General features: G+C 32.7%; 1 protein-coding gene across 3 annotated transcripts in view; it reads right to left on the bottom strand.

Annotated features, from left to right (window-relative positions):
- Positions 1-23,912, bottom strand: part of LOC128991595 (rho GTPase-activating protein 7) — a 298,481-nt gene that overhangs the window by 155,762 nt on the left and 118,807 nt on the right. For all 3 annotated transcript variants that reach the window (XM_054414614.1, XM_054414615.1, XM_054414616.1), the window contains exon 7: positions 18,008-18,050. In XM_054414614.1, the coding sequence (XP_054270589.1) occupies positions 18,008-18,050 (43 nt within the window). The remainder of the gene's footprint in view (positions 1-18,007; positions 18,051-23,912) is intronic.

Here is a 23,912-nt window from a genome sequence, read left to right as displayed (position 1 = left end):
TAATGGTTTTCTTAATTAAAAAGACATAAGATATTTCTTCATTACAATTAGGAACATGAAAAAGCTCTTAGCATTTTAAGGTTATGTCTTCAATTTGAAGTTAATATTTACTTTGGTTGTACAGTTTATGTTGTTGGTTCACAAAACAATAACAAATAATTGTTTGTTTACGTCTACAAAATACAAAAAATATAAGATAGTGAACACTTTCGCACAGTAAACATTCTTTTGCCGTATTAAACAATGTAATGACGCATTTTCGCAGGTATTAATGTAACGAAAACAGATCATTTCACAGTAGTGTAGCGACAAATTTATTTTCACCACACTAGGATGTTTTTAGCTGTTTTACTAACATTATTGGAGGCCTAAAGCTACGTATTGTTGTCTCGACTTTGTCTAGAACTTAAAAACTATCTCGAGCATGCAAAACCTCTTTCTTTCCTCGGTACGAAATATACTATTATATTTTGTCGTCTGTGGCTGCAATAGTCGCGGCTTATTTCGCAAGGCTTTTAAATAAATCCCTCTGGGAGAGGGAAGAAAGGACGCGGTATCTCCGCTTATCTATTTACAAGCTGTTTATCATTAACCCTTGAACAATTTAAACATCTACTACACGCGGTATTTAATTAATCGATGGCTAAAGTTTGGGAAGCCATAGCTTCGATTGGATCCTACTATTGCCCTGCTTCCACTGTTGTGTTTAGTCGTAACTGAGCTGCAAATAAAGGGCTGTCTTACAATCGGCTTAAAAATAATTTATTTAAAGATTCGAAAACTCTCTCAATATTGGTTTAAGGATAATTTAATTACTTTTAAGTTGAAGGGAGTGGTATAAGACTGGAATGTAGTAACGTACAGTTAAATCAGTTAGCCTAATTAATTCAAATCTTTAAATTCCTAAATTTAATCGAGTTGACACTCACTATTTAATACCTAAAACCTCAAATCTGTAAAAGGTGGAACAAATCCGTTAAAATATTGCCCAAAAGGCCTACAAAAAAAAGGTTCTTGAATGATTATCAAGTGTTAAAAAACCTTAAACTGGTACCACACTATTCAGTTAAGAAACTATCAAATGCCTCCAGCGGGGTTTTACAATACCCAATAAAATTCACTGTTCAAATAATCTCACCGTTGTATACGACCGAGTTGTCTATCAATAATATTAAGAACTTGTAAACAGCATTGAGGTTGATCACTTTTTACACTTAGTTAATGGAAGTACAGCTTTGATAAATTATATCAGTATTTCTAAAGCAACACGAGGCAGAAAACATGAGAAAACTTGTTTAATGAAGAGCCAAAACATACGCGGGGTCGATTCCTCCGGGACAAGACACGCGTTAATCACATTACCGGACAACGGCGAACTGCAGAGCTTCATAACTATCAAAACTCTCATGAGAGTAGCCTCTCGTACGCTTAAAACATTTCTCTCCAATAGGATTAACTTTATAAATAGGTTTACATTTCAGATAATTAGAAACGTGCTATTCTGTGAGCGTGTTTAGGTTTGTTAGGGATTATTGTGGGAATTTCCATTACAATTAGTAAAACAAAGCTTAAAAAAGTTAGATTTGTACTATAAAACTATATATTTATATTTTTTTTTACTATTCGTGATACCAAAATAATCCCCTCCACAACTTTAACAACGTTTACTAAGTTCAAATTTCCTACACATTACGTTTACGTTATAGTCAATCTTTTATTTTGGACAAAAATAATAATAATAACAAAATATGTTCAACCGGTTTCCTACATAACACACATGACAAAAACTCGTATAAAAGGCAAAAAAGTCAATATATAGATAACATGCAGAGGACTGTCCTGAAATTGAATTAAAACTGAAACCTTTGATGTGACCATCCAAATTGAACTCAACATCGGTAGAGATGTTTTTCGATCTGTCCACATGTGTATTGAAACATTTGTACAGCTATCAACATGTTAGGAAATGTTTGTTGTTATACTTTTAATAACCTACAAACATTAGGTGTTAAAATTTAAGGTGTTGGATAGATTTTCATCGAATATTCAAGTGTCCATTGCAAATGACAATGTTCTCTTTATTTAATATCGTTAAATAATTGTTCAAGGTTTGTAAATTGTTAATTTTGTATTGATGGATTTTATTATTTATTGGCAAAACAAGACAAATAAACAACAAAACAGACGACAACTTACTGTAGCTCCTAAGGAAATTGCCGAGACTGGAAAAATCCCTTGTCAGATTAACGTCAAAAACCAGTCAGACCAAACTTATTTTCTATCTGAATAACAGTTGTGTATATATACCTGAGTGGATTTACATATGACATTTTCCTACTAAAACAAAATTAACAAACAACGAAATTCGCCGTCATTGTGTGAAGTTTTATTGCTGAGAGACCACTCGTGCCTACAAACACAATATTTTAACATTTGAAAATTATAAACATAATCGAGATTGTTATCTTGAACAGTTGTTGCTTATGTTGATACATCATGTATACTGTCTTAGTAGTGGAGTGGTTGTAGCACTCGCTTTAAATCTAGAGGTGATTAAAGTAGACGTTGAGTAGTAAATAAAACCAGGGTTGGACCCTCACAAGAATCGTAAAAATCAGCGTTACAATCTAAAAAATATTAAAATTTAAATACTTAAGAGTGTGGGAAAAGTTAAAAATTTTGAAACAAGAAAAGAATATCAATCGTTAAAGATTTGAATTTAGCCATTTCATAAAAATGTACGTACAATTTTCGATAATAAATGCAAAAATAAAGCGATCGAAAAACTTAATTTACGCAAGAAATTTAACCCCAAATGAGTCAAGAGGGAATAAATTCCTATGCAGATTTAGAATAATACAGGAGTATTCAAAGTGACATTCATAAAAATGATCTACAACCAAGAAGTACTTATTTCAACAAATTACATAATACAGAATAATAATTGACAATTATCAATTAATAATCATCCCACAAAATGTTAAAAAATATGAGATTAAACAACAACAATGACGAAATCAATGTGTGTATCTAGATTGTAACCACATTAGTGTATTGAAGATCAACACATGTGTTCTTTAAAGTGATCAACGCAAAGGAAGGCTAAATATACTTTGGTTAACATCGATTTGAATGTTAACACTTGGTGAGTGTTTGTGTTTGCCCGGGTTTGGTTTAGTCTTGAGCGAGGCCTTTGAAACTAATTGGTTGCACGTTACCCTTGATTATAAGCAATGGAAATTGCAGCCACATATAATCTAGAGCAAAAAAATCAGGTATTTTTATTTTTACCGTCTGTACCACGTTTATACAAGTAAAATGTGTTAAATAAGAATTCTTTAAAATGTAATGTTTGTTGGACGAACACAATTTGTATTATAAAGAAAATGTTTCCAGTCGATCGATAAAATATTGACTTAGTCTTTTTGAGTAACTTCTATGCTACTTGAAGCATCTTTATGGCTTATGAGGAGGATTGTGACGAGTCGGACCACACATACATCAACCAATACAAATTGTTTAAACCCTTATTTCGATTACGTACAAATCGTGGGGTGCAAAATATGTATGAAAAAGTAGCCTGAATCATGTGAAAAAGGTACATTACATTCAATACTTAAACGGGACCTGTTTGTTTTGACAACGCACCATCGTGGTCACTATTCCAAACTATTAGATAACAAACGTTTAAATACAAGCCATACCAACAATTTTTCAATGCATATTATTTAGAAAATGAGTTGCATACACTATATACCATAGTCAATGATACTACTTATGGTATATAGTAAATGGTAGTATGATTTGATCAACTAAAACATACGAATTTCTAAAATAGCGATTCAGTTTTCTTGACAAGAAGACTTTACAATGTTATGAATTAAGATTTCATTACGATCGTAGAACAGATGAATCGTAAGAGGGATGAATCTGTTGAGTTTACATCACTCTTAGCCAATGCGAATCTTTTCTTAGCTTCTACTCCGAGAGAACAGGAATAATGCGAATGTGTTTCCAAGCAATTGAACGAAAACATATCAAATATAGCAGCAACAATAACAAATAATAATAAAATATAAAACAATATTTTATGGTAGCATGTGAATGGAATTTAACTTAGCTTGTTCTTTAGTTATATGTTATGTAGTATAAACTGTTGTTAATTTTTAGTGCAGAGTTGTGGAGAAAAACAAATCGTTGTTGTTTTTATAACAAATCTAAACTGACATCAAATCCCAAACAACAAAACTTTAGTAATATGTTGTTAAAGAAATTAAATTGAAGTATAAGCAAACCTATTTATTTAAAACTTTCAAACCCAGTGTAAATTCATTACGACGATGTTCATTATTAAATCTCAATCAACCTAAGTTAAGCCGAAAATTGAAGGGCGGAAGTTAATAAAACTTGCTTGAGTTACTTCAAACTTGGTAGAAACTTCAGAGTGGTTCAGGTGTCTTAAAATATGATAAATCGTAGCAATTAAGCAGCTAATTCTTAGGTGATTGCTATTTTAATCCGATTAAAACTAAACCCTTACTGGGGTATATCGATAACACTACGAAATCGGCTAAGTGATTAAAGATAATTTATTATTGTTTTATATTTGTAAAGATTTAATGTCATCTAATTGTGTGTAAACATCTAGAATATAAACTTTTGGTCTAAAAAATATAGGTAGTGATTTCAATAAAATATTCGCAAAACTGTAGTTAAAAGTCTACCAATATATTGGGACGAAAGTGTTGACAACCTACGTTCAAGGTTTCGTTTCAAAGTTTTCTAATTGTAAGAACAAATACGATTTGTTATTCATTTTGATTGGAAGAAAAATTAAGAGTATTTAATTATGTTATTCGTTACACCAATGGTTATGAATATTTAATACCTATTTTACTTTTAATTTACAAAAATGATAATAGAAACCTTTAGTATTAACATAATGAAATCGATGGATTGTATGTAGTAAATTGAACTTAGTAAATGTGGGATTGTGCAATTACAGTAGATAATACAAGGTTTTTAATTTTGTGTGCACATTGATAATATTAAATCGTACTTTTAAGACTGAAACATTGTCCAAAATAACTGACTCAACAATAAACAATCCTATACTCTTATATGAGTAATGTTTGCTTATATGTATGCTTGTATGCTTACTTGCTTGCTTTCACAAAGATCTAAAAAAAAACTCGACGATTTCCTTATAATGTTGAAATAATAATTTATTTCTGGCCTAAACACGTTTTTAATGCAGTTAAAACTGTAAACAAATTCTAATTAAAGTAAATAAACGGTATCAGCATTCTGACACATACTTTCTCCCATAACTTTGTCAACAACCTTTATCATATTGTGTAAGCGGTGAGAGTAAATATACGGAATTGGGATTAGTATAATCTTGTTAAGAATTTAAAGGACTACATACAAAATTTTTATCAAAATCGTTTTGGGCCAGTTTTGTGAAAATCCGATTTTTCCGTTATTTTATGGGATTTTTTTATGGGAAAATAACATAATTTACAATAACTTTTGAACCGTAATTTTTACAGAAATGGGATTTGTACCATTTTATTTAGAATATAAAGGACTATAACATACCAAATTTTTATCAAAATCGTTTAGGCCGTTTTTGGGAAAATCCTATTTTTCCGTTATTTTATGGGGTTTTATGGGAAATTTTCCATAAAAAATTATTTTTTTTTAAATGAAAAAACTATCAAAACTTTAAGGACCATAACATACTATGTTAAATTAAAACCGGATTTTTTTTCTAAAATCCTATTTTCGTTATTTGACTGGGTTTTTATGGGAAAATAACATAATTTACCATAACTTTTGAACCGTAATTTTTAGAGAAATGGAATTTGTACCATTTTGTTCAGAATTTAAAGGGCTACATAATACTAAATTTTTATCAAAATCGTTCGGGCCATTTTTGAGATAATTCGATTTTTCCGGTTTTTTATGGGTTTTTATGGGAAAATCCCCATTAAAAATCAAAATTTCAAAAAAATGAAAAAAACGCCTGGAGATACCATGGATTAGAACCTACATACCAAATTTCATCGAAATCGGACCACAGGTGTAGTCCCTAGCTCTGTACACATCCAGACACACAGACACACACACACACACACACACACACACACACACAGACATCACTTCGAAAACCACTTTTTTGGGTCCAGGGGGACCCAAAACGAATATATCCACTCAAAACTCAAACTCGAAAATTTTGACGAAAACAATACTTTCTCCATATACTATGGTATAGGGGGAGAAAGTAAAAACTAAAATTGAAAGTCAAAATATTTTTAACATGGGTTGGCCGTGTTGGTTGATTAAAATAAGGAATACGTAAACAAAAGACTTGAAGCATGTGTTTATAACAAGCCATCCACAGTATACTAGCAAATTACAAAATACAGTACAAAGAAAAAACATCAATTCTTAATATTGAGCAAAGATTACGCTGAAGATAATCGACTAGGTGAAAATAGTTCCGATTAAATACTGATTATTTTACTTGGCTCTCTTCTACCAAAACTTAATCCCCGAATTACTGAGGCAATCTTTAGCAAACTTTGGTTTAGCCGTAAAATACAAATTTAATAATATTATATTTATGTTATGTAAATTTGTATCCAATGTAAGATTTTCAATCAGCTATTTTATTTTAAATTAACTGTCAAAACATGTTTATGCTAGTAAAGACTATTATAAACACGAGTGATTTTTACCATCGAATGTAAAATAAATCAATGTGGGGTGGATTGCCAGGTTAAAATCTCCATCATAATAAATTGAAATTCCACTGAATCCAAAATAATAAAAGCCAAAATTAGTTGTAAATAAAACAGGAGTTTCCTTTAAATTGCTTATACAATAGAAATAAACTATACCGAGCCATGGCTTGGTCCCCAGGTACTAAAGTTTAATACACACGTCTAAAATATAATATTTTCTCTCCTTAAACACTCTGTTAACATTTTGATAAAAATACAAGAGAAATATTAGGCCAGAACTTGCAGAGAGAACCTACGAACAACAAGACAAGAAAATAAACAGGGGCGGTTTAATATGGAATTCATCCATCTGCAATAAACCAAGACAGTAAACTCGGACTTTTTACACCGTTTTCTTTGACTTAGTGTAAACTTTATTGCGAGTTGACATATATAAATGACAAAACAGTAGCGTGTATGAAAGTTGTCTATATACGTACACTAGTATGCCTATAACTTATTTTCAGATTTTCAAATTAGGCCTATTTCAATAAACAGTCATTTTAATAAAATGATAAAATGGACCAGCTTTATAGATTAAATCTAAATGTGTTTAGAGGCTTTCTTGTCTTTATTTGTCTACACTTTATTGTAAACGGCCAGGAAGATCCATTTTAACAACCCTTCTAATCAACACTTTTTGCAGTCCTCATTTTTGGGAACGCTTGCTTCTGAAAACAAGAGTAAAATTATTTTGCTGTTTTAATTACTTTAATTGGCGTCATGGTTTAGTTTACAGCCATAAAAGTTAACAAATTTGAAAAATATTTCGAACATATTATGAGATTACAAAATTTAATTAATGTGTACATTTTGTTGACAATCCATGGAAATAGAGTGAAATGGATTGATCAAACTCACACAAATTCCCAGTTTAATATATGATTGTATAGAAGCAGTAGACCGTGATACACGGCACACAGTGTTGATCTCCGACAACTACTTGACACCTTTGCAGAGTATTTCAATGCTTTACGGCAGTTCTTTTAACTCGTTCAAATTATGCATACGAAATTATGATTTAATGGAACTGAAAGGTAAAACTGAACCACAAAAAACACGTGTGCAAAGCCTTTTCACACTAAGTTTACTTAGGGAGGTTGGATTAAAAAAATATTATGGGAAATGAAAATAAATTTAAATGTGTCGATTAAAACCAATCCCACCTGCAATTCTTCTTTCTCTCAACCTCCTCCAGAACTGCTCGGCTTTCCGCATGGGCCATCCCGACTCGACCTTGGCGCTGAAACTGCGGAAGAACTTGTAATCCTTCACCTCTGGTACTTCAGCCTCCGCCATCGTCAATATTATCACTTCGAAAAAATAATACAGCTAAAACTCCATCAAGAATCTACATCCACAACAACGACGACGCGTGCAAACATTTAAACGGAGTTAAAATATTTAGCGAAAGTGTAAAAACCACGAATATGACGATTAAAAAATATTACGAATAGCAGAAACACTGAACACAACACGTAGACTATGGAAACACAGAGAACACGGACACGTGTATCACAGGGACGTACGTCAGGGGGAGGCGTCGACACGACACTGAGCGTCGCGGCGTCGAGACGAGCGCACGCGCACGCACGTACACACGCCCTGACGTCGACAAACGCGCGGGAGATCGTAGCCTAGTATGCGACTATGCGACACCTTGCATACTAGGCTAGTCTGCTCTTTGATTTAGTGAACTGCCAATGAGGCAACACTCTTGATGTAATGGTAAGACGATAACATTTTAGGAGCAAGAGATTCAAACTTAACTACAACTGTAAAAGCTTACAAGTCTTTACCTGTTGAGCCAAGAAATAGCAATTATTTTCAGCATGAATGCTGTTGAAGGAGTACAACAGTTATTCAATTAAAATAGGCTAAAAAATAAGCACAAATAATGAATTTGAAAACTTCAAAAAATTGATATGGGCCTTACGGGTTGCCATGATGGTGATGAAATAACAACGAAATATAAACAGAAAATCCAAACAAATTGCAATCACATGTTTTATTTACAGCGTGGGGTGAAAATAGAGAAGTCTGTACATTCAATATTTTCGGTCGAGTTTTCAACCACTGGACGACCTCTAGTTTAAAATAAAGCACCACAAAGCTCGCTGCTAAAATTTGTATACTCAAAAGGAACTATGTTCTATACAACATTAATATTATTAACAATATCGAATTACATTATTTTGTAACTAGCAGCACGTTGTGACCAACTTCTAGTCATTTACTTTCGGATAATACTAAATTTAGATGATTTTCATACTGAGTGTACACCCTAGCGGAAATATAAAAGCAAATAACTTAATAGAAAATTTTGTTTCTGACACAGTTTGGAACGAATTCTAAAACTATGTAGCAAAACCACAACCTCGCGGCCTCACTGCCTTTGACACTTCATTTTATCCTTTCGAATTATTCTGTGAAATATATGCTCCAAGTATTTATTATTAAAACTTCTACAACTTCATACAATACCATTAAATTCAAATTTAACCGAGTAATTAGAGGAGATTTGTTTTTGTCTACCACCTTTTGTTTCCGAAGTTAATTAAAATATTAAATAACATTTATAAACCTTGCTCAACAAAAAGTCTCATGGAACATCTATATATATAACTAGTGGAACCCCGTCGAAATCGACGGTTAATCTTGAGGTTTTATGTAAATTCAGCTAACTGCGATAGATAGAGTGAAGTCATTAAAATCTTAGTTAAATGAAGGGAGGATAAGCAAAATAATAAGTATGACGATTGTTATCCCTAAAAAACGTGATTGTTGAATTCGTTTAACACAATATTTCCTACCTTTTTATCGGATTTAGGTTGCCCAAAAGGTTTTTTAGGAGTCTTTATAATTAATTGTTTGTTCATGAGTTTGTTTCATGTCAAAGCCACTTTCACTATATGGGAGAATGAGTTCATATAATTAGTCTATCATGTTACGGAAAGAGTCAATATTTATTACTAACAACTAATTCCATCTGCTTTAGAAAAATCATTCAGATTGTATCCAGATTTATAAGTAAATCTTCATCTTTGGTCATAAAAATACAGAATTTTATCAGCATTTAAATAAGTTTTTTTTTTGTATTTGATAAAAATATCCGATTCTCCAGATAGCAGTAACATTCTTACTTCGATCTAAGCAATTTTAATTCCTTCTCTTGCCACATCGACCCATGTATTTAATCATCCTGTTCTTACTTGATAATTCATTAACTTGTGGGGTAGTTTTGCCTGGCCATATCGACCACATAAAGCTGTGCATGTTTTTTGAGGATGGAATGAACCATAATTGTAGGAAATTTGATCACAAATCTTGAACATTTGCGGAACCAAATCCATAACCTAGTCCAGCCTTGGTAAGAAATTATGCAAATGCGATGAGATGTGATGACACTGTTGTGTTTCCGAATGTTTTGTATGTAGTGAGGTTTAGATGCGTTGTTCGACCTAGCTACATGTGTACATCAAAGTAAAATCCCTGTAGGCCTACACATTTTTTTTAAATACCTGAATTGACATTAGTTCACCTACTTCACCAAAACCATAAATGAAACATACTCCGTAGTTAGTCTATTCCAAAACTTGAACACAACTCTCATCCTCAAGTTACTCATCTTTGACACAATTTTCAACCCGATTATCGAAAACTGTCATACCAATAAATGAATTTCTGGTGTTGTTTCTTGAATTAAAAAATAAGTGGTGATTGAAAGTAGGAAAAAAGGCAAGTGCCAACCTTACAATATATATAAGCTAACCCGATAAGGAATAATTATAGGTTCCTTTGAAAATGATATGTCACACTTATTTCATAATTAAAAATTTTCTAAGAGCAATAAAGCATAAATTTTTGAACAAAACATTTAAAACGTATCATAAATTCATCATTTTGTTGAAACTATAAAAAACTTGCCATGCAGTGGAGAATCAATTTAAAATCATAAATAATAATGTAAACATTTAATTTTGACAGTTTCAGTAGACCTTTGAATACAATTTTAATATTAACAGCTGGTTCATTAAAAGTAGTGTAAAATTATCCATATGGTCATAATGTAAACAAAATTGCTGAGTGAACTTTAAAGGCCTCTGGGGCAGAGCCCCAAGGAAATTTACCTCGTTACTCTTTTGAGGGCTCACCTACAGACCAATACCTTTCTTTAGACACCCCTACCAAGTTTCTACACCCAGCCGTTCTCTCAAATTAGCTGTGACAAAACCCCCGTTTTCCTCCATAAGAATAACATGGGATGGAACTTTAAAGGCCACTGGGGCAGAGCCCCAAGGGAATTTACCAGGTTTCTCTTTTGATGGCTCATCTACAGACCAAGACCTTTCTTTAGACACCCCTACCGAGTTTCTACGCCCAGCCGTTCTCTCAAAATAGCTATGACAAAGAAAAACAGTTTCAAATTAATATATAGATTCCGTAAGTCAAATTTTTGTAAAGAAATTGTGAGTGACTGGATGGCCGTAGAAGGATGGGAGGGGTCTTATTTTAAAGGTCTTGACGTGAATTTTGAGGGAAAACTATTCATTTTTCTTATTTTTTTTTACCATAAATTCACAACAGAATAAAACTTTTCCCATTAAAACAACATGGGGTTTAATTTGTTTACATCTTTTGAAATTAAAACAGCTGTGCCACAGATTTGAAAACAGTGATCAATACACACATTTGGTTTACTTTTAGCCAGTCAACTATGAAATGTATACTATAATAAAACTGAAATATTGAAGATTAGTCGGAAAAACGTCTGCATTCTTTGTTTATATTTAAATCATATACTCAAGTTTCATTTTTTCATGCTTTACGTTATTGTCGTGTTAAAGGAATAAACGACATAGAATAAATATTTTGTATAAATAATCAAAGAGTCGAAATTAAATCTAACTTCTGTTTTGTTTTTATTTTTAAATCATATGTTCAAGTTTATTTTAAATGATGTTGTTTTCTTTATATTTCTACACATTTTAAGGTTAAGGTTGTGTAAATATATACAACTAAAATAACCTATAAATGTTATTGGTTCTAAAATGGTGTATTTGCATTCCTTCGTAAGTAATTTTTTTTAGTACAGTGAATATACAACGTATGATCATATTCGATCATACTTTTATAAAATCACCAGGGATTCAAGATGTTTTGGTATGTAGGCTGCTGGATATATATTCTTTTCATTATAAGTACTGTAATTAATATGAACGCCAGGGGAATACCACAAAGGCGGGGAACTGTTCATAGGAATGACAGTGCGCGTAGGAGAGCAAGAGTAGATAATGACGAACTTAATCAAGATATGTTACAACCCCTTTTTAGGAGACCCATGGTAGACGAGAGAAATGTAAAGATCCATGATGCAGGATTATTGGACCAAGAGTGCATTCAATGTAGTGCTCATCATTTTAGAGAAGAACTAACGAATAATCATTTTATGACATGTTGCCATAACGGACTTATTAACCTTCCTCAGTAAAAAACTAATGTAGAACTTAAAAGTTTGTTTGAAGAGAGCCCACAACTGTATAAATTCATTCGACAATGCAACAGTGCGATGGCTTTTGCTTATTTTTCAGCCAGTAAGAAAGATATTCCAGGAAAAGGACCATACTGTTTCAAAATTCAAGGACAGATTTATCGTCCAATCTCAGATTTGCTGCCTCAACATGATGAAGACCCCGTGTATGGCCAATTGTACATTATTGACACATCAACAGCAACAGAAATTCGTCAAAGGCGTCGAGAAAATAGTGACTTAAAACCTGAAATATTGTCAAAACTAGCTGAAATTCTATTAGAAAATCCATTTGCACAAATTTACAAAAGAGCTTCGGAAGAAATGGTTGTACAAGGTGACAGTGAATTAGAACTTTAGGTTTGTAGACAGGATAAATATGGATCGTCGTAGGTATAATAAGCCTAGCAGATGAAATTGCAGGCGTCTTCAATTCATCTGAAGGCGAACCTCCAATGAATTTTTAAAATTCCAAACAGGGAAGCTTTTATTTATCCTCATTAACCACAAGACCAAAGCTACCTTAGTAAACCAGTATTTATTTACAAACAATGATATGTTTGCTGCCTTTTCATGTTGAACCACTGGAGTGATTCAAATTATTTATTGCAAATGACATCAACAAAAGCAAACAAAGAAGAACAACAAACTGGTTTTTACACAAAAGATATGGTGTAGGGATGCCTATTCTGACACATAGATAATGTTATTCTGAGTTTGTTTAAATACCGGTATTGCAAAAAGTTGTTTTACATTTGAGCTTTTTAGGGACTTATGTCCCTACAAGCCACTAGTTTCTCTTGATTTTCTATTGGCTGAACATAGTTTTTGGTCGTAAACAACCAAGAGCGTAATGAATCGCCTACTGCAATTCTTGTTATAAACAAAATATTAAAGTTTTTTTATTTAAATAATTTATATATAAGTTGGACGATTATTAAATTTATACATAAAACCTTATTCCAAACTATTAATTTAAACTTCCGACGTTTTGGCGTTGTTTTTCTTTTGGGCAAACAGCCAATCTATGTAACAAGCAAGATGTAAACAAACTGACAACAATGCAAAAGATAATCTGTGTGAAACGGTGAATGTTTTAAGAGTGGAGATAAGACAGAAAACTACCATTCAAAATACACTCTAATTCTACCATTCACTCTGACTACTGTACTAGACATGACTTCTCAAATGGGTTTGGTAGTCTGTTTTTATATTGAAGTTCTAATGTCTTTTTGAGTTGTTTAAACTTAGAAATTTAGTGGGAATATGATAGAAAACTTTCCCCGTCAGTTTCATGAAAGTTCGTCTTAAAATTTAGGAGACGGTGGGCATATTTCACGTAGCAGCACACTCTATGAAACAATTTGTTTATTTCGTGCACTCGGGTACTTTCAACGCGTCATTGGTACTGTATTTTTAAAATTATTAGTAAAGTACGGTCGATGTTTGAGAAAATTCAATAATAGTATTAATAAGCCATATTTGACTAAAAATGCATTGGTTTTTTTTAACACAGCAAGGATGTTGAATATGTACTTTACAGCATTAGATATAGTCAAAGCTTATTTATAATCAAACTTTAAAAAAAAAACACAGAATATAAGACTCCCCTTACTTTATATTCGTTAACGTACAACCGGCCATCGATTACTCGATTGTTGATTTATCTTGTTGTGTAAAGCTGCAGTGCACATTTAAAATAAAAAGCGCCATTGCACTGCGCCTTTTAAGGTTGCGACCGGGTGAGGAGCAAAAACCCTCTGACCTTGCAAAACCAGGTCGCGGGACTAGCTGCATCTGAGCAACTAAACAGCTGATCAGCCATTGATGTGTGGTACAGCTGTGGTGGTTAAGGATGGCGTTGTCACGTCAATGTGAATATAGTCGGGGTTTCTAATAAACAATTTGAGAAATCGGAAGATTTTTGTTTTGGAATTTGGATTGGCGTCCAAACATTATTTATTTGCGAAAATTGTTATGGAAACCAGCGTGTAATCAAGGACGTTAAAACAGTAATGATTAGAAATATAAAAAAAACTTAACGCGATGAAGTTATATTGGGTAGCTAGTAATAGCATTGAATATTGGAATAGTCAAAGTTACGATGACATGAACAGAACCGATATGGGTCATAAAATAAACAAATGAAGTTGCTGGCCCGAATCCTATACTAATAGAATAATTACATGGTTTAGACAGTTCCATTTAAGCAATGTTTAACTGGCGGTGTGCGCCAGATTCTGTGGTAACCGCAGCACGGCTGACGGTCTATATTTAATTATTTTTGTCTATGGTGATATATAATAATAGCAGTCATATGTTTCAAACAATCAAAACAACCCTTGACTATTAGCTTTGCTATTAGGTACTATTTGTTATTAGATCTTAGTTAGATCAAAACACAAAACAATATGACGCAATGCAAGTGTAATTTCAAAACAAATTGCACATTTATATTCTATCTAGGGAATGAGGGCAATTTAAAACTCAATTTCTCCCAATACGAAATAATTTGAATTTTTTTAATTTGATTGCTTTCCTCATAATCTAATTTAAATGAAACAATATCACCATATCGTCAGATAATAATAAATGATAATTCGTAATTATGGTCGTGCGTATTCGAAGAAACTGTGTTCGTTGAACTAGCGAGTTCTATAAAATGCATTATTGTGTAGCCAATTTTCATTAATATTGCACATAATGAAAGATCGCACGAATGTTGTTGTATGGAGATAGGTGCGATTGTGACGTAGGTGTGACATTTCGCCGACAGTAGGCGTTATCTACCTCGCTGTCACACGGTTTAATACCTACATAGTCGAGTGTGTCAAACATTGTATATTGAACTGTTCAGTACAGTGATGGGAGGATTTTTGGAGCATTTAAATTTCACTAAGATAATAAATTACTTATAGCATAGAACGTATACATTTGGACTAAATCTAATTGAGGGGTTATTTTATCTTTATATTTTTTGTTAAAAAACCATTTGATTTATCTTCTCTAGGTAATCGATCCTTTTTCGTTATCTTTTACATTTTGACTATTTTGGTAGATTCACGATTTTCATTTGCACGTGTTTTGCAACAAAAGCGATGATTTGTAGTCCGACAAACAGTGAAACTATAGTGGAATAGAATACAGAATAGGACCGAAACCAGTTCGAGTCGGGTGGGGCGGGGCATGCGGCATCCAATCAGCTTTTAGAAAACTGTCCACTGTTGCCAAGTTGTGCCACGCACTCAGTCTCTGCCCGATAGCCGACCTGTGCGTTTCTATATACCCTCCTGTTTTGTCAAGAATTCGTCTATGAACTGTGTTTCGCCCAATGAATACGAACAACAGTAGGTGACGTGGACGACCACGAGTACACGTGAAGCGTTTGCGATATCGTAACGTCGGACGTGGTGTTCCTTTACGTAATGCAAATATCTTGATAGGTCTATATAAAAATGTCATTGTCCCTTAAAAATTGTATTTAAGTTTCATACGTCAATATCTTCTTTTGTAAATATTTTTATGCAACAATTTCCAGTGCAATGTAATAATATTTTCTAATAAAAATAGTTATGTCATTTTTGCAATAAATTGGCAGTTATGTTATCTATTTCCCTTTTTACCTGGTATGTTTTTTGAGGATTTCTAGAGTACCTACATTAGAAGTTTTTTTTGTTATAGAAGAGTGGATATATCGTATGACTATTTTAATGAATGCAACACATAACGTAATGTATGTAAACGTTAGTTCAATTTTCTTAAATTCAATATAAAACTAACGGACTCTTTTGTCAAATCACAATACATATTACAGAAATGTCTTCGTCACTATTGAGCTACCTGTTCTCCGTAAGTTTAAGTTCAGTCGAGTGGCAATAATAAGATTAACGGAGTGAGGGTCACAATAGGTGTTCAAAGAAAGGCAGCTTTGGGGTAATTCCTAAACATTGACCAACTTCGTTTCCTAAACACAACCAAACTATTGCTGTAAATGTTTAATATGAAAGATTGTACCTTCTTCATTTCCATGTTAATTTGTTTTATGTATCAAACTATAAGCAGGGCAACAATTTACAAGATTTTTAGAACTGCTATAAAAGTTTTTGGACCATATGTAGGCCTATTCATTTGCTCTTATTGTTACGGTGATTCGTTTAAAAATTGGGGTTGACAAACGTTTGACTATAGGCAACATTTTCCCAGAGACTTGTAAAGGTGACCCTATATAAAATGTATTTTCATTTTATATTTATTAATTGTATGTTAATATATTTTTCAAAAACTAGCCTAAATCTAGTATCGGTTTAAGTCATTAATTGTGCAAACAATCTATCCATAATCATGTAAGAGATGAATATATCTTCCATGTGATATAAACATGACAACACTAACCGATACCACCAAAAAATTAATAATTTGTGGTGTTAAACTACCCTACAGGTAAGAAGACAGAATCAGAGGGATGCCCGCGCCCGCTCCCCGGCTCTAGGTGAGCTCACCAGCCAAGAACGAAGTGGCAACGTCGCATCCCCTACCTCCTCAGAGGCCAGTCCTATTCTGTATTCTATTCCACTATAGTAGTGAAACCTTAAGAGGTTAACTGTGAAAAAAAGAATATGAGGTCCTAAGTTCGCCTCAATAAAGAAGCATTTTTATTTCATTTCAAAACTAGTTGTTTAAGAAGATACAGAGACATCACAATCACACTGATAAAAATTAAAGTGATGTATAAAGTATAACTTTGACTATTTTATGGTCTAATGTATTTCAGGAAAAAAATACCCTAACATATTGTACACCACTAAGAAAGAATGCAGAATCCATGTAAACCAGTACAGTAAAAACCCAAGTTGAGTTTAAAATTCAAATCGCCTCCAACAAGATTCCACGTGTGAACCGTTAAAGCCCCGTGATCCGGAATATTTCAGTGGCGTTAACTGTTAACATTGTCTTGTACCGATGAATATTTATATGTGAGCATGTGGTGCGGTGAAGTGGTTTTATTCATCTGCTACGTATGTTTTTAGGGAAAAAGGCTGTACAAATGAATATTTACTTGGACTTGAAAATGGTTACTGATTTTTTTTGCAGCAACATTTCTTTCCGAACGATGACGTTTGGTATTATAATATCCAAGTTATCAACTATCCGCTTTTGAAGATTGTTAGAAGTAGATATTCCAATACGATGTCAAATTTGTCTGAAATTGTGAAATAAGCATTAGCAGTTCTGACTGTTTATATTAAAATGTAAAAGCAAAGGTAAACAAAGATCGTCAATTTTCTCATGCTTCCATAGAGACCAATTAATAATATTTACTTTTGAAAACACCTCAAATCTTTAGACATTCAAGGGGCGAAGCCCTAGAGGATTTCAGGGAAGTGAATTAGTCCTACGACATTCCTAGGTATGTGGACAATCTTTGTGCTTAGTTTGGGCTGTATCGGTTTAGTATTTTAGTCGTGGCAGCCGGACAGATAGACACCACCACAATTTTATAATAGTATGGAAGAAGATAGATAGATGATAGATGGATTAGGGTCTCCCTGTAAGTGGCTCATTTACCAAAGTTTTGTTTAAAATAAATGTATTGGCTACAGCCTACAGCCGATCCACATGGATGTAATGTCTATCACAGTGTCCAATTTGCAATACTAGTAGTAACTATTGAAGTAGTACAAGCACTTACCGGTAAGCTGGCGTTCGGACTGAGACCTCGGCTGTTTCAGCACCTACGGACAGACAGACAGACTGACACACAGACCTTGTTAAGCGTACAATACATGATGAGTTGGCACTGCTTTGTACTAAGGTAATTAATCAATCTTGATGCAGTCCTTTGTCCGTACAACAATGTGTGAAACGGTAAGGATCGCGGAGCGGTTTTTTTTGGCGGGTGATTAGACGATGGGGTTGTTGATTTGAGTGCAAGATGGAAGGCGTAGTAGGACGACCGGCTCTAAATAATAAGGATCTTAAGATAAATTAATCTTATTATAAATTGCGTTAAGTTGAAGTTTTAAGCCCATTAAAACCCTCACAAACGTTCAGAAAATTGATCTAACATTACATTTTAAATTGAAACCTTGCACTTATTTACAAAAGAATAATCAACACAATTTGACAACTTTGTATTACTTAATTACCTAAGCATAAAAACTATATTGTTTCACAATGAATGTAAACCATGCATAAAATAAAATTAAAGTATCAAGGGAAATTCTTACATTACCCAATTTACATAAAATGATTCAATGTATACTTAAGTACAAAAATTTTTGCGATTAAAATAATTCACACAAAATTGTCACAGTAATGGCGATTCGAAGGCAATAAAATCACATAAAAATTAAAAATATTATTTCCGAGGCCTTTGTAGCTATTAGTTTTACAGAACTTAATAATACCATTGACTATATATACCTACAGGTATATATAGTCAATGATAATACACACATCAATATCAATTTAATCCTTTAAAACGTGCCAACCTAGACTCTGAATTCAATGTAAAGTATTTAATATAAATTACTATGTTGGTGACGTCACAAGCTTTAACTGAAACAATATTTGTATAATAATATTTGCTAAATATCACATTAACTTCAAATTTACATCAGAAAAAATAACTCAAACTATAAAAATAAAGTTTTAAAACTTAAAAAACTCAAAATTTTCGTCAAAGGCAATTTGAGATCAAACTTTAGAACAATGTAACACCATAACAGTGTAAGTAAAATTAAATTTAAGTAAAAATAAAAGACAGTTCTAAATTTCGTCACACCACTCCTGATAGAATTGCGACGATGATTCACTCAATTCGTAACCCTATAATGGAGCCGACTCCCCGTCGAGGTGTGCAGAATTAATTTAGCATATTGAACAATAGAGTCTCTTGTTACAAACCAATAAGGAACGAACAGATTAGCATCCCAATGTGGTGTCCCGATCAGGCCTGTGAATAATAAGTGCTCATTACCGATGGAATATTGAATATATTACAGTGCTTGATTGAATTCGGCAAAGGAGTCACCTCTTTTCCAAGTATACCTCTTATTTCTATGACGTATTTGTAATTGTTAACTTATAATGGTACATTTGGTTTAGTCATCTTGAATACACCGAATCAAAAAAAAAAACAATGTTGGAAGAAACAGTTGACGAATAGATCAATACCGACAACCTTAAGAGGCAAAATTTAATGAGCTGCGTAGTTGTATTGCTTTCTTAAGTAATTATTTTTGCCCTAATGAATTGAACAAAAATCTTTTTTAATTTTCCTATTGTCTTTTCTTTTGGAGGGTTTATTGGACGATTGTAACTTATATTACCAAGTACAGCACCTAAATCCGTATTTTAACCAAAATATGAGTGAAGGATGAGTGTAGAATAAATTGAGGTGCCTTGTGTAGCTTTGTTACCGACTAAAACCAGTTGTTTCATTAGTCAAGAACATTTATTGAAATTCCAATAATAGGCCAGTCGAATCGTACATAAAAAGAGGCTAAAATCGCAAAGCGTGATGTATTGCTGCATTTTTAATATGTTGTTGGGACCCGTTAGGGTAACTCAAAACCAAGTTTGCAGCTTCGAGATCCCTGTGCTCCCTGCGTAAAAAGTAAAATATTACAAAATTAATGTATTTTTTTTAAAGTTTTTGGTTTATAACTTATTAACAGTGCATTTTTCTTAATGCTACTCAAATGTAGTAATTAAAGTACATTAAATTTCCAACAATTTAAGCATAGTTTCATTTTTGTGTGTCAAATAGTTTTTGAGAAATGATTTTTCAAATATTACAAATTTTTTAAGTAATTACCATAATTTACATTTTTCCCGGGTTGGACCCACAAAAACTGTGTAATACCCATATTATGGCAGAATTTTTATAACTGCTTTTGTAGTAAATGTTATTGGCTTTCGTTTTATCACAAAGCTAAGTCTCTACCTCCAACACTTTTCTGAAAACTATACAAAAAATAATTTATGAATATCACGATTTTTTCATTTAACAAGCTTAATTGTTTTTACAACATGTGTAAGTTATTAAGAGATAAAACAAATTTACTATGTTTTAGCAAATCTTTTTAAAATATAATATAAATTTGTGTAAAAACAACTTACGGTAAATATTACCACCGCAGAAAATGATCAAATATATCGGTCTCGGCACTAAGACTTACCGTACCACCTATGGTAATAGCTACTTCCTATCAGTAAGTAAAAAAGAAGAATATGTTAAATTAGTGTTTTATTTCTATTATACTTGTTTTCTTTATGTTAAGTTTTAGATATAGTTTTTGACGCCATTCCATGTACCGATTTATGTACAATATGAAATAAACACTATCTGATTTGATTTGAACACAATCGTTGCGTCTACTACTACGGTATATAATTTTTTTGCTGTTTCAAATATGTATATGATGCATTTTAACTACAATAGTACAGGTTCTACATCAATAAGACTCATGCTGATTGCTGATGTACTTTTTCCCGCAGCATCTTTTCCGAGAGCCTGAAAGAAGACCTCCTGTTGTGTCAACCTTGTTCACTGATTAAAAGGACAGGACGTCACTTGCAGGATTTTGTTTTAAACTAAAAAGGAAAAATGACTTTGTTAAGTTAAAATGGCAAAAGATAAGCTGTGTTTTGATCTGATATTTATATCTATAGGGTGAATATTATTGATTTTGTACTGTATTGAAATTGGTCCCGGGTCCAGGTCTTACCATGAGTACTACGGTAATAGATCATTCCCTATATAGGAAATTTGCTAAAACCTTATAATTTTGTTTATTTCGATGTCAAAAAAATGTCATTATTTATACACATCCAGGACTGATTTACTTTTTCAACTTCAAATTCCCAGAGGTCAAAAACGCCTTCCATTCAAGTTTATGTAAATGTGTGTGTATGCCCATCAGCACATGAACTAGAGTAAAACTCATCCGATTTTGATTAAATTAAAAGCAAATGTTATGAACCAGTATGATCGTACTAAAGGGTACGGGGTTTTATGGGATTAAAATAGGTTTCCCCATTCTCACCCTAAAAACTCCTCCTAGGAAGCTGGAGAAAAGTACCTAATTGCTTTGTATGGTGACAACACATTCCACGATGAATTCGAAAACCTTCGGTTCCGCCTGTTTGTAAAGGCAGCAGCCTGCGCTAAGGTATCACGCTTGCCCACCCCCAAGATGCAGCTTCCTTCCACTAATTTCGAGCATACCACCAAGTGCAAAAATGGTTAGGGATTGAAAAGGATCCCACAGAGTGGGGTTGGTCAAATAGCACAGCAGGATTGGTTCCAGTGACAACAACATGCAGTACAGCTCCATCCAACCTTCTGAAACTAGTTTCATGTAGGTGCAAAAAGGGATGCAAGGGTGCTTGCACATGTTGGAAGGCCGGGATAAAGTGTTCACCATTATGTACTCCTTGCTCTGCTAAGAACTGCCAAAATGTCACATTACCATTTATTGAAGAGGATGAAGATGACCCTGACGATAATATGTCTTTTCCCGAAGATTTTGAATCAGGAAACATTTCTAATACCTTGCCTTCAGTGTCGAAAAAGCCAAAATATTAATTATAAGAATGTTTTGTCATTATTTATCTTTAAATATAACTTTTAATCTTAAATATGTTTTTCCTTACTTCGTTTTTATCACTTAATGGTTGGGGACATTATTTAAACTCATTAAATAAAAAAAATCGTGATATTTATAAATTATTATTTGTATAGTTTTCAGACAAATGTTGAAGGTACAGACTTGGCTTTATGATAAAACGAAAGCCAATAACATTTACTAAAAAAGCAGTTTTTAAGAATTCTGCCATAATATGGGTATTACACAATTTTTGTGGGTCCAATCCAGGAAAAATGTAAATTATGGTAATTAATTTAAACAATTTGTAATATTTGAAAAATCATTTCTCAAAAACTATTTGACACACAAAAATGAAACTATGCTTAAATTGTTGGAAATTCTATGTACTTTAATTATTACATTTGAGTAGTATTAAGAAAAATGCATTGTTAATAAGTTAAACCAAAAACTTAAAAAAATACATTAATTTTGTAATATTTTACTTATTACGCAGGGAGCACAGGGATCTCGAAGCTGCAAACTTGGTTTTGAGTTACCCTAACGGGTCCCAACAACATATTAAAAATGCAGCAATACATCACGCTTTGCGATTTTATTGTCCAATTTGACTGGCCTATAACCAAGGACAGCTGGATCAAGTTTAGAACCATTAAAATCTACTATTCGTAACTTTTCTCAGGATTGGGCGACCTTTTGATTACCAGGCGAGAACTACTATACAGGGTGGCTGGTCATCAGTGTGACAAAATTTTTTTGGCGTAAGTAAAAAGTAAATGCAGTGTAATGATGTATATAAAAGGTTCCAAGTCCAAAAATTAGCTTCCCAAAGAATTATTTTATGTTTTTCAAAAATAACAATGTTTTCAAACTTAATACAGCTATTTCTCAATTACCTGTTAATGGATTTGAGTAGACAATGTCATTTTCGTGTTCTACATTAAATTTTGAATATGAATAATAGAAAATGACAGAGGATCAGTTGTAAAAACTCCATTGTAAATATTATCAAAGATACATATTAGGTGTTTGTTAAAAATTAAAAAAAAAACATTGGTCTATTGTATTTGTTCACACCCTGTATACAAGAAAGTGGCCGAATATGTAAAAAAACTGCGCCATTTTATAAGCTTTCTAACCATATGCTACACTATTGAGGTTTAGATATTCTGTTGTTTGTTTTAGTGGTTTGAATACCAGAAAACAGGGAACTTTTTTACTGTTTTTACTGTTTAAGCTGAAACAAAAATACAACTTTTGCTTAATACATGCCGGCTTTCTATGTTTTAAATGTTAAAGACACCCTGTTTTCTGGTATTCAAACCACTAAAACAAAAAACAGAATATCTAAACCTCAATAGTGTAGCATATGGTTGGAAAGCTTATAAAATGGCGCAGTTTTTAACATAATCGGCCACTTTCTTGTATACAGGGTGTGAACGAATACAATAGACCAATGTTTTTTTTAATTTTTATCAAACATCATAATTTTTATCTTTGAATCTATTTACAATGGAGTTTTTACAACTGATCCTCCGTCATATTCTATTATTCTTATTCAAAATTTAATGTAGAACACGAAAATGACATTGTCTACTCAAATCCATTAACAGGTAATTGAGAAATAACTGTATTAAGTTTGAAAACATAGTTATTTTTGAAAAACTTAAAATAATTCTTTGGGAAGCTAATTTTTGGACTTGGAACCTTTTATATGCATCATTACACTGCATTTACTTTGTACTTACGCCAACAAAATGTTGTCACACTGATGACCAGCCACCCTGTATAACTACTCAGCTACCTATAGCTATCTGTTGTCATTCAGTTTATGGAGTTGCCATAGGAGGCCGGTAACTTAAAATACTGAAAATATGAGTCCTTGATCTTTAGTTTATAAATGGTCCGTGTTAAAGAAAAACTGATTTGTGACACTGACAACGATACACAGGAGCACAGGGTATCTACCCTTATCTCCTCCGC

This window comes from Macrosteles quadrilineatus, unplaced genomic scaffold (assembly GCF_028750875.1).
Source record: "Macrosteles quadrilineatus isolate MER2022 unplaced genomic scaffold, UCM_ALF_1.0 Scaffold_4__1_contigs__length_99947679, whole genome shotgun sequence".
Classification (NCBI taxonomy): domain Eukaryota; kingdom Metazoa; phylum Arthropoda; class Insecta; order Hemiptera; family Cicadellidae; genus Macrosteles; species Macrosteles quadrilineatus.
Note: the sequence above shows the minus strand (reverse complement) of the source record. Positions and strands in the feature narration are given on the sequence as shown.